General features: G+C 43.0%; 2 protein-coding genes across 3 annotated transcripts in view; one reads left to right on the top strand and one right to left on the bottom strand.

Annotated features, from left to right (window-relative positions):
• The window catches only part of LOC311122659 (solute carrier family 12 member 4-like), a 22,553-nt gene extending 16,008 nt beyond the window's left edge, over positions 1 to 6,545 (top strand). For both annotated transcript variants that reach the window (XM_084196997.1, XM_084196998.1), the window contains exons 18-24: positions 500 to 695; positions 973 to 1,142; positions 1,428 to 1,559; positions 1,969 to 2,076; positions 3,325 to 3,512; positions 4,611 to 4,744; positions 5,102 to 6,545. In XM_084196997.1, the coding sequence (XP_084053123.1) occupies positions 500 to 695; positions 973 to 1,142; positions 1,428 to 1,559; positions 1,969 to 2,076; positions 3,325 to 3,512; positions 4,611 to 4,744; positions 5,102 to 5,193 (1,020 nt within the window). In that variant the 3' untranslated portion in view covers positions 5,194 to 6,545. The remainder of the gene's footprint in view (positions 1 to 499; positions 696 to 972; positions 1,143 to 1,427; positions 1,560 to 1,968; positions 2,077 to 3,324; positions 3,513 to 4,610; positions 4,745 to 5,101) is intronic.
• Positions 6,255 to 16,756, bottom strand: LOC311122660 (dipeptidase 2-like). Its single transcript, XM_084196999.1, has 11 exons — positions 16,670 to 16,756; positions 13,725 to 13,870; positions 13,204 to 13,330; positions 12,863 to 12,992; positions 10,922 to 11,063; positions 10,625 to 10,694; positions 10,080 to 10,256; positions 8,742 to 8,826; positions 8,482 to 8,557; positions 8,141 to 8,276; positions 6,255 to 7,821 (listed from the first exon to the last, which is right to left on the bottom strand). The coding sequence occupies exons 2-11, from the start codon at positions 13,865 to 13,867 to the stop codon at positions 7,597 to 7,599; spliced, it is 1,311 nt and encodes a 436-aa protein (XP_084053125.1). The 5' UTR covers positions 13,868 to 13,870; positions 16,670 to 16,756; the 3' UTR covers positions 6,255 to 7,596.

Raw genomic sequence — 16,756 nt, 5'->3', positions numbered from 1 at the left:
AATTTCTGTTGTCTCCTTTGCGCTGTCAGAAGAACCGATGTGGATGTGGTGGAGGAGTCAGGCGCAGGACACAGAGGATTCGTCCAAAATACTTTACTAGTCCAAAGTGCAACAAAACAATACACGACCTCGAAAACAAATGGAGGCGAGGGAATTACGCAACATGCGTAAAACAATAAACAAAACTAACAGAGCGCAAACACGCAGCTCCGCACGACAGGCAAACAACAACACACAATCTAACTAATACAAAACAGGGAACTTATAGGACACGTAATCAGAACACAAACAGACACAGGTGTACAAGACAGACTAAAGCAATCACACCCCGAAACATACAACGGTGGCAGCTAGTACTCCGGGGACGGCGAACGGCGAAGCCTGCCCGAACCAGGAGGAGGAGCAGTCCCGGCCGAAACCGTGACATGCGCCAATAAGAATAAGTGAGTTTATTACCAGCTTTATGATTACCTGCATTGTCTGCTCTCCTCCTCGTCAGGCCGTAAAGAACATGATGGAGATTGAGCGGGTGAAGGGTTTCTGCCAGGTGGTTGTGGCGTCCAAGGTGAGGGAGGGCATTGCCCACCTGATCCAGTCCTGTGGCCTGGGGGGCATGAAGCACAACACAGTGGTGATGGGATGGCCCTACGGCTGGAGGCAAAGTGAAGACCCCCGCGCATGGAAGACATTCATTAGTAAGACTCTGATTACTGTAGACTAGCCTGGTCCTACACATGGATCTGACCCGTTCCCCTAAAAATGTTCTAAACAATAACCTCATCCCAGTTTCTCCATGAGAGCATTGGCCATCTCTATGTTTTTGTGGGTTTGGTGGACTGTCCTTCAGCCTGTATAGTATTTGAAGCATTCCATGCTGACTCTTTAGTTAACTGATAGCATCAGCATTGAACTGTATTACATTACATATTACACAAAGTAAACATATTTACCTCTCTGTGCCCCTCCCCACAGACACAGTCCGCTGTACCACAGCAGCCCACCTGGCTCTGATGGTGCCCAAGAACGTGTCCTTCTACCCCAGCAACCATGAACGCTTCACAGATGGCACCATCGATGTGTGGTGGATCGTCCATGACGGAGGAATGCTCATGCTGCTACCTTTCCTGCTCAAACAGCACAAGGTAAAGTCCAGCAGAAACTCTGGGAGCATTTATTGTTGGCCACCATGACTTGAGCGAGACTAAAGGTGTATGGATTTGTTTGTTTAGAAATGTATCTACATTTAAGCAGACGCTCTTATCCAGAGCGACTTAAAGAAGCAGTTAGGGTTAAGTGCCTTGCTCAAGTGCACATCGACAGCTTTTTCAGCTAGTTGGCTCAGGGATTCGAACCAGAGACCTTTCAGTTACTGGCCCAACACTCTTAACTGCTAAGCTACTCCATTCTTACCATGGTGTGTGTTTCAGGTTTGGAGGAAGTGTAAGATGCGTATCTTCACTGTGGCCCAGATGGAGGACAACAGTATTCAGATGAAGAAGGACCTGGCTACATTCCTGTACCAGCTGAGAATAGAGGCAGAGGTGGAGGTGGTGGAAATGGTGAGAGATGTTCCTCCTTAAAGCTAATTATGTCATGATGGTGGAGACGGTGAGAGATGAACCTCCTTAAATCTAATTATGTCATTATGGTGGAGATGGTGAGAGAATTTCCTCCTTAAGCCGAATTATGAAGATGGTGAGATGTTCCTCCTTAAACCAAATTATGTCATGATAGTAGAGATTGGGAGAGATGTCCCTCCTTAAACCTAATTATGTTATGATAGTGGAGATGGTGAGAGATGTCCCTCCTTAAACCTAATTATGTCATGATAGTGGAGATGGGAAGAGAAGTACCTCATACCAGGAGTCTAACATGCAATCCAACTGAGTTTCCATTTTTAAATCACTTCTCTCCCCTTAGTGTATTCAAAGGTCAGGTATTTACGTACTACCATGTTAATTGTTTCAGCATGACAGCGACATCTCGGCCTACACGTATGAGAGGACTCTGATGATGGAGCAGAGGTCTCAGATGCTCAGACAGATGAGGCTGTCCAGCGCAGAGCGAGAAAGAGAGGTACATCTTACACATCCACAAACATCCACAGAATTACACCTGTCAGACCAAACATACTTAACAATAGTTGTGGACCACAGTGAAGGACATATTGAGCTGGTTTCCCAGACCCAGAAGTCTTCTCCTGTATTTAATCATCCTCAGTTGGAGAATCTCCATTGAAAGTGTGATTTAGCCCAGTAGCAGGTTCATCCCAAAGGTGTTCGATGGGGTTAATGTCAGGGCTATGTACAGGCCAGTCAAGTTCTTCCACACCGATCTCGACAAACCATTTCTGTAAGGACCTTTCTTTGTGCACAGGGGCATTGTCATGCTGAAACAGGAAAGGGCCTTCCCCAAACTGTTGCCACAAAGTTGTAAGAACAGAATAATCTAGAATGTAATTGTATGCTGTAGCGTTAATATTTCCCTTCACTGGAACAAAGGGGCCTAGCCCGAACCATGAAAAACAGCCCCAGACTATTATTCCTCCTCCACCAAACTTTACAGTTGGGGCAGGTAGCGTTCTCCTGGCATCCGCCAAACCCAGATTTGTCCGTTGGACTGCCAGATTGTGAAGCATGATTCATCACTCCACTGCTCCAGAGTCCAATTGCGGCGAGCTTTACACCACTCCAGCCGACGCTTGGCATTGCGCATGGTGATTTTAGGATTGTGTGCGGCTGCTTGGCCATTGAAACCCATTTCATGAAGCTCCCGACAAACAGTTACTGTGCTGACGTTGCTTTCAGAAGTAGTTTGGAACTCGGTAGTGAGTGTTACAACCGAGGACAGACACTTTTTATGCGCTACTCGCTTCAACACTCGGTGTTCCCGTTCTGTGAGCTTGTATGACCTACCACTTTGCGGCTGAGCCGTTGTTGTTCCTAGACGTTTCCACTTCAAAATAACACCACTTACAGTTGACCGGGGCAGCTCTAGCAGGGCAGAAATTTGACGAACTGACTTGTTGGAAAGGTGGCATCCTATGACGGTGCCACGTTGAAAGTCACTGAGCTCTTCAGTAAGGCCATTCTACTGCCAATGTTTGTCTATGGAGATTGCATGGCGGTATGCTCGATTATACACCTGTCCGCAACGGGTGTGGCTGAAATAGCCGAATCCACTAATTTGAAGGGGTGTCCACATACTTTTGTATATAAAGTGTATCTACACTAGCATTAAATGAAGCAATGTATGGCCATGCATTTCAAGTAACTCTGGTATGGACATTAGGACATTGTATCCCCTGCACTCTGCCCCCTATAGGCCCAGCTGGTAAAGGACAGACACTCTCTGATCCGTATGGGCAGCCTGTACTCAGACGAGGAGGAGGAGGTGGTGGAGCCTGTAGCTGATAAGATCCAGATGACCTGGACCAAGGAGAAGTACGAGGCAGAAAGGAGGAACAGGAACAACGCACCAGAGAACTTCAGAGAACTCATGAGCCTCAAACCGTGAGTCACTTGTTGTTGGTCTATTGGAAGGCCAGGAGTTTTTCTTGACCCACGTGATCTGACTAGGAAAACCCCCAGGCCTTTCACGTGGTTAGGAAAATCTCCATCCGGCCCCATCTGAGGTAGTCCACTCTCTCTAGTCTTCCTTCTTCTCTCTCTTTTTTTCTGCTTCTGTTGTCTTGCAGACAGAGAATGGTTCATCCTGTGAGTGATGTGTTATTCTGATCACTCTGAGTCTGTAAGTTCCTGTTAGTAATATGTTATTCTGATCACTCGGAGTCTGTAAGTTCCTGTTAGTAATATGTTATTCTGATCACTCGGAGTCTGTAAGTTCCTGTTAGTAATATGTTATTCTGATCACTCTGAGTCTGTAAGTTCCTGTTAGTAATATGTTATTCTGATCACTCGGAGTCTGTAAGTTCCTGTTAGTAATATGTTATTCTGATCACTCTGAGTCTGTAAGTTCCATGCAATGAATTGGAATGGCGGGGTGGGGTGAGCTTTGGTATGTGGACTGCACTTGATGTCTTTCTGCTTTATGACTGAGTTGGTTCATGCTGTTCACTGTTAGATATCTGAACATTATTCCACGGCATTGTTAAAGGGATAGTTCACCCAAATTACAAAATTACATATTGGTTTTCTTACTTTGTAAGCAGTCTATGTACAAGGTATGACAGCAATCCATGCTTTAGTATAGTTTCCCTGGCACCATTTCCACATGCTAACGTTTTAGCATTTGTGGCACAAATCCCATTAAAATCATGGTATCGATATAACATTTCTTGCACATCATGTTCAAAACTTCTATAAGGTACTTTTTTGAGGTTCAAAATCAATTTTAGATACTTTCGGATGATTTGGACATGATGTGTGAAAAATGATAATATCGGTCCCATGACTTGAATGGGACTTGTGCCACAAATGCTAAAACTTTAGCATGTGGAAACAGAGCCAGGGAAACTGGATTGCTGTCATACTTTGTCCATAGACTGCATTCAGGGTAAGGAAACCAATGTGTAATTTGGGTGAACTATCCCTTTAAATACTTGAATGTTCTGGATTGCATTGTAACATCTGTATGTGGTTGTGTCCCAGGGACCAGTCCAATGTGCGGCGGATGCACACGGCAGTGAAGCTGAACGAGGTAATCGTCAACAAGTCCCATGATGCTCGTCTGGTGCTGCTCAACATGCCGGGGCCGCCACGCAACACAGACGGAGACGAGAACTGTATCCTTCACTAACAGCTGCTCTCAATTTACTGGACAACACTGGTCTTAGAGGTCTGTGTGGTACAATATTTCATTTTTTAGGACAGTTTTAGGGCTCATTATGGGGTTAGGGAGTGTAATTTGGGGTTGAGTGTAGCATGAGTTGTGTAAAAGATGACCGAATGAGTATTAGTAGATGGCCAGCCAGCATGCACGAAATATTTGGCTATGTCTACCGAGATGAAAGACTACTGGCTTTTGAGCTGAACATCAAATCAAAGTTAATTGGTCACGTACACAGATTTGCAGATGTAATCGCAGGTGCAGCGATGCAGAGCAGAGTTGCTGGTTATAGCAGTGCTTAACTCTGGCCCAGATATGGAGTTTCTGGAGGTGCTGACGGAAGGTTTGGAGAGAGTGCTGCTGGTGAGAGGAGGAGGACGAGAGGTCATCACTATCTACTCCTGACCTATCAGAAACCACTGGGGTCATAGGTCATGATACTGCCTCGACAGGAAACATTCCACCCCGACCACCGGGGGCACTGCAGCACCGGCAGCAGCATCCAGCCGATCCTCAACATACAGTACACACAAACTGTGCCAATTAATGATGGAATTAAGAGGACTTTTATTGTGGAATTTGAGGACCACAGAAAGCAATAATAATTTGCCTGGCATTTCTGTGGAATGTATTGCCTTCCACGAGGACAGTAGCCTTTAAAGATGACATGCTATAATTCCCTCATATGAATGCCTTATTGCCAAGGCAACTAAAGCTTGTGTCATTCACAAACCTATTTCTGCAATAGGAGACCACTAACAACTGCTACTTTTACACATACATCCATCAAACATTAATTTTCTATGTCGACTGAGTCAGTATTTTTGTATTTTTTTGCAGAAAATAAATTATGGTGGGCTTTCCCTCATCAAGGATTAGCTTGCCAGATAGCGCATAGTCTTGGGTGGGCCGTATGAAGGCCTCTGTGTAGAGTGCCAATTTGAGTCCTTTTTTGGTTGGTGGAATAATAACTTTTATATTTATTTTCTTATTTATTTTCTCTATCTTCCCCCGATGAGGTTAAGATTTTTCGGATTGTAGATAATGAACAAAGAAATGCCAGTTGGGGTATTTCAACAGATGGCAGAGACAGAGCTTGTAAATGTAGATGCCAGAGATTGTTTTGAAATCATTTTGATTTATGATTATTGTAATTGTAATTGTAATTGTTGAAAGAGAAGAGGTTTTACATCATTCAATGTAATGTATAGTTGTTGATCTGCTATTTCTGTACAAAAGTCATTATGATAGGCATGAAGAATACTTTCTGGGCCACCTGAACGAACAGAGTAGCATACGCACACATTTCCTTTTATTTCTTGTAGACTGCAAGAGCTGTAAAAAAGGAAGAGTACTTATCTGAACGTGGCAATAAAATCATGATTCATTTCCATATTCAACCAGAATGTAATTTTCTTGACTTCAGATATATCAATGTGTTCACAAAATAAGATGGTAGAAAAACAGAAAACTCAAAGCATTATTTACTTAAGAGAAAGGCAAAATAAATATGATATAACCTATGATATGAATACAGAATACAACATTCCTGAGATGACTGTAGGAGGCATTACAGTATATTAACATGTTAGTTACATACCGTTTCACTGTACCCTCTTGTGAGGAAATGTTACAATAATCTTAATGTTAAGATGAAATCTTCACTTGCTATGAAATAGTTTCATTGTGACAATCAAGTTTGTGTGATGAACCTCAAGGTCTGTGTCCTCAGATAAATAAAGCTAAATGCCTCAGTATGACCTTGTAAATGCCTCAGAATGACCTTGTGGCCTTGACTGTATCAATAAACAAACATAACATAACAACATATATTTTTATAATGAGATATGTAAAAAGAGTTCAACGTGTTGAACTCAATGTAATATAGTGCAAAGTTCATGCAGAGCTTTGTGTAAATATACAACTCCTTCAAGGTCAAAATGACCGAAACTAAAAATGAGGTAAAGTTCTTTGTAGGCCAGATCACATCTGCATGTAAGCAAGTGACACAGTAAACACGGTAAAGCTAGGCTTGTAACTGTCGGAGAAACATGGTTGTAGTGTAATATAACACTACTAATACAACACTAGTAGTACTACTAAATAGGTGCCAGTACTAATTTTGGGTGCAAGTACTGTTTATATTTAGGTGCAGGAGCTCCACTATACTTTTGAGCTAATATTCTATAAGAGTAAAAAGAGCTCAAGCAATAGAGAATTTGAGGTGCCGGTACTCGGCTCCGGTAGGCTCCTGCCCAAGTCAAGCACTGCTAATAGTTTAGTAACACTAAGAGCTAGATTCTATCAGATCCGTTGTAGCCGACATCCACATAGCAGTTGTTTTGGCAGTGTCGGAGGAGGAACTGCATTAGAGCAGCCCCTTACGGTACATTATCGTGGACACTGCCATTGGATACAATGAAACCACACCTGACTTTATATCCCACAAATCCCATGTAGCCGCGTTAGAAGCTCATGTTTCAACCACTCTAATGCGTAATGGTCTATTGTCTACATAGACTGATAGGTTATAAATCCCCCCATCCAAATGAACATGAAAACATGCATTGGCCTGTCATTATCTCCATCATCGACAGAGCCTACACTTGCTTTTGTCGTTTTGAACATCTAATGCATAGGGATAGTAAGGAAGGGAGTGGTTGGTGACACAAAAGAGCAGCCACACACCTATTTGTCAGCTCACACCACAGTTACACCTCCAATACTGCCAAAACATCAGCTATGCGGATATCGGCCAGCGCGGGTTAGTGCTCGATCTGATTGAATCGAGGCCATATTATTATAGTCTTAATGGTCCATCAGGACACAGAGGCAGGAGATTAGTACAACCACAGTCCAGACCAGACTCCTGGGGGCCACCAGTTCACTGTGGCCCTTGGAGTACATCTGTTCCTTCTTGATCCCCTGGTGGTCGGGTCGCCTGAGAACCAGCCTGCAGGGGTTCTGAACCTCAGCCAAGTCGATCTGAGCTTCACTGGGGAGAGTTCCTTTCTCTTTCTGCCTGTCACGCTCCTGGGGAAGGGAGAGGGAGAAGGAGGGAGGGAGAGAGAGAGAAGTTTACACTGTGTTATGATGCCGTGACAGTGACTCTACTGAACAAGAAAAACCAAGTGGGATTTTCCATGCACTATACTGGGCTCCTTTCCAGTTCTCAGTTCCCTTCATACCACAACGTACTCAGATGGACATTCAGTCCCAGACAGAGATGCCTTTCATTCCTTTGTTACTACTGCAGGTGTTTTTGATGGGCTTTGATTACAATACTCACACCGTAGCATGGAGCCTTTTTTATGAGCTGAAAACACAGCGCTTTTGTTCCTTTAGCACTCACTTTCTCGACCTCCTTGAACACACGCAGGAAGTTGCGTCTGAGGACCCCGGACAACTCGTTCTCTGTCCAGTTTCTCTCCAGCAGCTCCTGGATCAGAGCGGGATACTTGGACACATCCTCTAATCCAAGAGGAAACCTTCAGACAGTAGAACATAACAGGCTATGTTTTACTGAAACCCTTAGGCCAAAGGAGAACAACATGTAAAATGCAGCTGCTATCTGTTACCAGCCTGCTTACAAAAAAGTGAGTCATTCTGATAGCATTCAAGCTGGAGCCTAATGTATTAATGAACTAAAGCTGGATGTGCTGTTGTTACTCTGAGGTAACAACAAGTTCTTACTTAGACGCTCCATCAAAGTCTCCTCCTATTCCTATTAACTCGGGTCCAACCACCTTCTTAATGTGGGTAAAATGGTCTGCAAAACGTGAGAGGAATATCAGAAGATCAGGAAGATATTTACATAGGATAAATCATGTATACACATGTTACTGATGTTCTTCGTATTGCTCTTGTAAACAGGTCTTGATTGATAACAAGGCAGCCAATTTTGCACTTAATTGTTTGATGCCAGTAAACACTAATCAAAGGCAACTGCTCACCAGCCACAATGGAGACATTGGCTTGGCCATGGCAGGCCACAAACCCACTGTGCAGATTAACCATGATGAGTCCTCCGTTCTCCTTCTGAAACAACAACACACCCAGAATAGAACATCAAAAAATATGACCTTCCAGCCATGTGCCTTCAGAAAGTATTCACACCCCTTGACGTTTTGCACGTTTTTATGTGTTACAGCCTGAATTTAAAATTGATTAAATTTAGATTTTGAAACCTGTACCGAATAAAAATATTCCAAAACATGCATCCTGTTTGCAGTAAAGCACTAAAGTAAAACTGCAAAAAAATTGGCAAAGAAATGAACTTTTTGTCCTGAATACAAAGCGTTATGTTTGGGGAAAATCCAAAACAACACATCACTGAGTACCACTCTTCATATTTTCAAGCATGGTGGTGGCTGCATCATGTTATGGGTATGCTTGTCATCGGCAAGGACTAGGGAGTTTTTTTAGGATAAAAATAAACGGAATAGAGCAAAATCCTAGAGGAAAACTTGGTTCAGTCTGCTTTCCAACAGACATTGGGAGACAAATTCACCTTTCAGCAGGACAATAACCTAAAACACAAGGCCAAATATACACTGGAGTTGCTTACCAAGACGACAATGAGTGTTCCTGAGTGGCCTAGTTACAGTTTTGACTTAAATCGGCTTGAAAATCTATGGCAAGACTTGAAAAGGGCTGTCTAGCAATGATCAACAACCAACTTGACAGAGCTTGAAGAATTTAAAAAAGAATAATGGGCAAATATTGTACAATCCAGGTGTGCAAAGCTCTTAGAGACTTACCCAGAAAGACTCACAGCTGTAATCGCTGCCAAAGGTGATTCTAACATGTATTGATTCAGGGGTGTGATTACTTATGTAAATTAGATATTTATGTATTTCATTTTCAATACATTTGCAAAAATTTCTAAAAACATGTTTTCACTTTGTCATTATGGGGTATCATGTGTAGATGGATAATATATATATATTTAATCAATTTTGAATTCAGGCTGTAACACAACAAAATGTGGAATAAGTCAAGGGGTATGAATACTTTCTGAAGGCACTGTAAAACAGGAAATGCAAATAAAGGACAAGTTGATTAAAGAAACACTTCAGAAAGGACATCGTCAAAACATCATTCCAAAAGTCTCTCCTGATAAACATAGGCCACCCACACTGAGTGACCGTGCCGATGGTGGTTGAAAGGGAGGAGGGATGGAGGAGTGTTTGCGAGAGAGAGACAGAGAGACAGACAGACAGAGACAGCGAGAGAGAGAGAGAGAGAGCGAGAGAGGGAGACAGAGAGAGAGTTCTAGCCATTGGTCTCACCAGTTCGTGGAGCAGGTCATCAGGGACATTGCGGCTGTGGTTACACACGGCATGGGCTGAGGAGTGGCTGAAAATAACTGGAGCTTTGGAGACCTGCAGTACTGCCCTGACTGTGGCCCAGGAACTATGGGACAGGTCTACTATCATCCCCAATCTGTTCATTTCCTTCACCACATCCTGAGAGAGAGAAAGACAGACAGAGAGAGAACAGATAAAGCATTATAACGCTACCACTTGCCGTGTTATTGAGGTGTCCCAGTAATTATGTGCTCTATGTACGTCATTGTACCTATCTGCTGACATTAAAAACATCAACACTTTGCTCAACTTATCTTGAAGTAAGCACTTCAAACAGTAAAACTCTCAGTGATGAGATCATCAGTGTTACACAGCCCCCTAAAAGTCGTCAAGGATCAAGAATGTTTGTGACTTAAAGACGTAAGTGTAGCGAAATGTCATTCCGCTCCAGTATGACGCGTGAAGTGACCGGCGTAGGCTACAAGTCTTGGCTTTAACACAGACTTAGTGTTAAAGGTTCACCTTACCTTACCGAAGTCTGTTAGGCTGTCATTTTCTCTTTGATAGACATCATAGATTGTTGAGGAGGACTCAGCCCTGCAGCAAGAAAAAACTACTGTGTCATAGCCCAGTAGCAAGAACCCAAGATGTCAAGCCAAAATATAACACATATTGTGCATGAGTCTGTGTGTGTGTGTGTGTGTGTGTGTGTGTGTGTGTGTGTGTGTGTGTGTGTGTGTGTGTGTGTGTGTGTGTGTGTGTGTGTGTGTGTGTGTGTGTGTGTGTGTGTGTGTGCATGTGTGTGTGTGTGTGCGTGTGCTCACCAAGGTGTGTTGCAGGTGTGTGTGAAGGCCATTGAGCGAACCCCCAGCTGGTAAAACATACGCAGGGTTGGCAGGCTGCTGTCTATAGAATGACCTCCCTCAATGCTGATCAGACACGCTATCCTCTTAGTGTCATTTAGTCCTGTTGAATACACACACATGATACACACACACATCATCATCATCATCATACTACTGTAAATGGGGCAGAAACATATTTTTACTAGGCATCAACCCACTTGAACAACCACACATTTCCATAATGTTGGAAAGATCCATTTGGAAAACCCATCAAATGACATCAGAGAGCATAAATGACTGGCCAGACGGAAGACCAGCTGGCAAGTGTCTCCTTGCCCAGTCTGTAAGCCCAACATGTTTGAAGCTGCCCACCATTGTTCCTGTTCCTAAGAACTCCAAGGTAACCTTCCTAAATGACTATCGTCCCGTAGCACTCGCATCTGTAATTATGAAGTGCTTTGAAAGGCTGGTCATGACACACATCATCCCAGACATCCTGGACACACTCCAATTCGCACACCGCCCCAACAGATTACGCAATCTCAGTTGAACTTCACACTGCTCTCTCCCACCTGGACAAGAGGGGAAATAACTATGTGAGAATGCTGTTCATAGACTACAGCTCAGCGTTCAACACCATAGTGCCCTCCAAGCTCATCACCAAGCTCGTGTCCCTGGGACTGAACACCTCCCTCTGCAACTGGATCCTGGACATCCTGACAGGCCGCTCCCCAGGTGGTGAAGGTAGGCAACAACACCTCCGCCATACTGACCCTCAACACAGGGGCCCATCAGGGGTGTGTGAATAGTCCCCTCCTGTACTCCCTGTTCACTCACGACTGCGTGGCCACGCACAACTCCAAAACCATCATCAAGTTTGCTGACGACACGACGGTGGTAGGCCTGATCACGGACGGCAATGAGACAGCCTACAGGGAGGAGATCAGAGACAACAGCCTCTCCCTTAATGTCAGTAAGCAGCTGATCGTGGACTACAGGAAAAAGGGGGGAGAGCACGCCCCCATCCACATCGATGTGGAGCGGGTCGGGAGCTTCAAGTTCCTTGGCATTCACATCACTACGGACTTAACATGGTCCACACACACACACACACACACCTCTTCCCCCTCAGGAGGCTGAAAAGATTTGGCATGCGCCCTCGGATCCTCAAAAAGTTCTACAGCTGCACCATTGAGAGCATCTTGACTGGCTGCATCATCGCTTGGTATGGCAAATATAAAGCGCTACAGAGGGTGGTGTGGATGGCGCAGTACATCACTTGGGCCGAGCTCCATGCCATCCAGGACCTCTATATCAGGCGGTGTCAAAGTAAGGCCCAAAAAATTGGCAAAGACTTCAGCCACCCAAGCCATAGACTGTTTACTCTGCCACCATCCTGCAAACGGTACCGAAGCATCGTCTCTCGGACCAACAGGCTCCAGAACAGCTTCTACCCCAAAGCCATAAGGCTGCTAAATAGCTAATTAAATGGTTACCCCGGAATATCTGTATTGACCCTATCTTGCACTGACTCTGCACACTCACTAGACTATATACTGTATACACTATGTACAGTATACACTCACACACACTACACTGACACTCCCACACAAAACCACACACATTCAAATACACTTTTAGTTTTTTAGGGGGGGGAAAATGCTAAAATCACCTGGAATTCAGAAATAAATATATAATAATTAAGTATTCCCACGAATAAAAAAGAAACATGATCATGTCTCAATGTAATCAAGGTATGAAACTATTGTTATTTTCAAATACAATCTCTTATTGGGCTTATTTGTGGTCAATTTGCAGTGTACAAATGATTATAATTATGTTCTGGCCCCACGGCCATCCACGCTGACAAAAATCGTCCCGCGGCTGAATCTATTTGCCTACCCCTGGTATATTGTATACCTTTTACAGATGTAACCAGCTCCAGTTCTGGGTTCTCTGTACACATACGATGGATCACATCTATCTGTTCCAGTGTGAGCCGCACAGCATCCTTCTTCTGGGCGCCACACAACACGTAGGCTGCAAACACCTGATCAGAGCATGGGATGGGGACAAAGCAGGAGGCCAGAGAGCAACACTTGAGTTAGAAGGGTATTATGGCTTTAGTACAACTCAGTATACACACGCACGGGGACACACACACATAAACACTCACACACTCACACAAGCATGCACACGCATACACACACACACATACACACACACACACTTAGGCTACGATTAACCATACATTAACCTACCAGAGCGCCAACATGTCCCGTTGTGAGTCGGTTGATGTCCGTGGCCACTTTGCTGATGTTGCGTAGGTCAACCTGACTCAGTCTGTTGTTGTGGAGAATCCTTAGCATCAGAGCTAGGTCGTTATGTCTAGGAGAGAGAGAGATGAGTCAGTCAGATGGAATAGAGGGGAGTGACTCAAGGTGGAGCTGGAGGAAGACATCTTTACATATCCAATTTCAAAAGGGACAGCTCCATACAGTACCACTTGTGTGTGGGCGAGAATGACTCAGTACGGGATGGTAATTATTTGTCTTTGGAACTACACTTGTTTTGGATACTTACTGCCAAATTTCCAAAAGTTTACCGTTGAAAATCCTTGAGCTATTAATATTTTAGGCTGCATATGATTTAACAAAAATATCTATGTATCTCTGCACAGACAAATATATAATTAACCAATAATAAGGAATACTGTAGGATAAACTTCTCTCTATTTTAGGAAAGCCAGAATAACTAAGACAACTTTCCTCCGTTCACTTACCCATCAATCAAAGGATATTTTGTCATCAAGCCAACTGCACTTCCTGTTGTAGGATCTTCCGACATCATGCCACAGAGAAAACACAGCATCAAGTGTGTCCCCAGGCTTAGTAAATCACCTCTATGGAGTATCCGCGACATCATATTCTATAAATAAAGTAATTTTAAGACGTGGTAACTTCAATCAGTCCAGTACTTTGAATGTTTGGTCCCACTTTAAACGAACTACAATGTATGAAGGCTTTATATGGCATTCATAAAGTCTTGATAAGCACTACATAATTTATAAACAAAGTAATACTGTATAACGTGTGATATGAAAGGCCTATATATAAAATCCAGGTCTTTGGCAAATGTGATCCTTTGCCACTCTTTATAACATATGAAATTTGCTTAAAGGGGCAATCAGCAGTTGCTACATAAATTTTTTGACAAATTAAGGATATGTGTAAAGAAGGCCGTCCTGCTCCTCTCCTCTCTACCTAACTTCACCTCACAGTCCCTTCAGTTTCCCTTAACTCCCGTTAGTTTGGCTGCTCAGCCTACCTTAATTATCCCTCTTCAAAGTAGCCACCCTTTGCCTTGATGACAGCTTTGCACACTCTTGGCATTCTCTCTACCAGCTTCACCTGGAATGCTTTTCCAACAGTCTTGAAGGAGTTCCCACATATGCTGAGCACTTGTTGGCTGCTTTTCCTTCACTCTGTGGTCCAACTCATCCCAAACCATCTCAATTGGGTTGAGATCAGGTGATTGTGGAGGCCAAGTCATCTGATGCAGCACTCCATCACTCTCCATCTTGCTCAAATAGCCCTTACACAGCCTGGAGGTGTGTTGGGTTATTGTCCTGTTGAAAAACAAATGATAGTCCCACTAAGCGCAAACCAGATGGGAAGGCGTATCGCTGCAGAATGCTGTGGTAGCCATGCTGGTTAAGTGTGCCTTTGAATTCTAAATAAATCACAGACAGTGTCACCAGCAAAGCACCCCACACCATCACACCTCCTCCTCCATGTTTCACGGTGGGAATCACACATGCAGAGATCATCTGTTCACCTACTCTGCGTCTCACAAAGACACGACGGTTGGAACCAAAAATCTCACATTTGGACTCATCAGACCAAAGGACAGATTTCCACCGGTCTAATGTCCATTGCTCGCGTTTCTTGGTTCAAGCAAGTCTCTTCTTATTATTGGTGTCCTTTCGTAGTGGTTTCTTTGCAGCAATTCGACCATGAAGGCCTGATTCATGCAGTCTCCGCTGAACAGCTGATGTTGAGATGTGTCTGTTACTTGAAGTCTGTGAAGCATTTATTTGGGCTGCAATTTCTGAGGCTGGTAACTCTAATGAACTTATCCTCTGCAGCAGTGGTAACTCTGGGTCTTCCTTTCCTTTGGCGGTCCTCATGAGAGCCAGTTTCATCATAGCGCTTGATGGTTTTTGCGACTGCACTTGAAGAAACGTTCAAAGTTCTTGAAATGTTCCGGATTGACTGACCTTCATGTCTTAAAGTAATGATGGACTGTCGTTTCTCTTTGCTTATTTGAGCTGTTCTTGACATAATATGGAATTGGTCTTTTACCAAATAGGGATATATTCTGTATATCACCCCTACCTTGTCACAACACAACTGATTGGCTCAAATGCATTAAGGAAAGAAATTCCACAAATTAACTTTTAACAAGGCACACCTGTTAATTGAAATGCATTCCAGGTGACTACTTCATGAAGCTGGTTGAGAGAATGCCAAGAGTGTGCAAAGCTGTCATCAAGGCAAAGGGTGGCTACTTTGAAGAATCTCTAATATAAAATATATTTGGGTTGTTTGACACTTTTTTGGTTACTACATGATTCCATACGTGTTATTTCAGGGTTTTGATGTCTTCACTATTATTCTACAATGTAGAAAATAGTAAAAATAAAGAAAAACCCTTGAATGAGTAGGTGTGTCCAAACTTTTGACTGGTACTGTATGTATATTGCATAGTTATAACCCTTAACTAATACTGTTTACATGTGTGCATATCTTTGTCTTATAGAAACACAACAATAAAATTCAAAATCATTCAGATTACCAAACCATATACACCTCTCCAAATGGAAACAGCTGCGTCTGCGTGTGTGTGGTGGTGACTATCAAGAGTACAGTGATGGGCCTCAACATCATGTTATAACCGGACAGCACTACAGAGGATAGAACCAAACCAATCAGTTATAAGTATATAGCGGGTGAGGGCATTTACAGCCGACCGCTCAGACGGGTTAGGGCATACCAGCCAACCATTTTTACTTGGTCATTCTAGCCGGATTTAGTGACCAACAGTTTTTACAATATGTACCCATTGATTCTTGAAGAATATAATTTATAAAATGCCTCATGAGTTTAGTTCAACTGTCGTACCCCATCAGAATCCAAAATATAAGCCTATCTACTCCAATGTTTGTAAATAAAGTAAATGTAAACTAACACTATATAACCTCAAAACATGGTTAAAACTACAGTATAATGTTGGTATCATGGATGGTCAGTCCTTGCATACATAGTTATGTCTATGAATTTGAGAGTGGTTACATTTCTCCAGCTCCATCCCTCAGCTTTTTACTGCAACAGAGGCAGAATATCTGCTTAGTTATTGTTTCTACTGCTGACTTCTGCTAGAATGGTTTCTTAAGCATCTGTTGGCCTTCTAAAGGGTTAAGTAATGAAGGCTTCATTAATCCTTAAAAGTTGTAGTTCGTTTAAAGTTGAACATAACATTTAAAGTAACTTTTACAGTTAATGGGTCAACAGTTTTAATGAGTGATCCAAAACATTACGGATCTATAAATATTATGCAAATAGGCCTACAAATAACTGGAATTCTATAAAAAAGCATAATAATTCAGTAAACATAGGCAACATAATTATTTAAAAAGTAAAGTATTTTTAGCAAAACAAAACTCACTGTGCAAGGTGATCGATCAGCTGGTCGGGTTATTTACAACGAATGCAGCCTAAACCCGAACATCACAACTGAATAATGCGAATTTAC

The sequence above is a fragment of the Coregonus lavaretus genome, assembly GCF_964263955.1.
Source record: "Coregonus lavaretus genome assembly, contig: HAP1_SCAFFOLD_4368, whole genome shotgun sequence".
In the NCBI taxonomy this organism is placed as follows: Eukaryota; Metazoa; Chordata; class Actinopteri; order Salmoniformes; family Salmonidae; genus Coregonus; species Coregonus lavaretus.
Note: the sequence above shows the minus strand (reverse complement) of the source record. Positions and strands in the feature narration are given on the sequence as shown.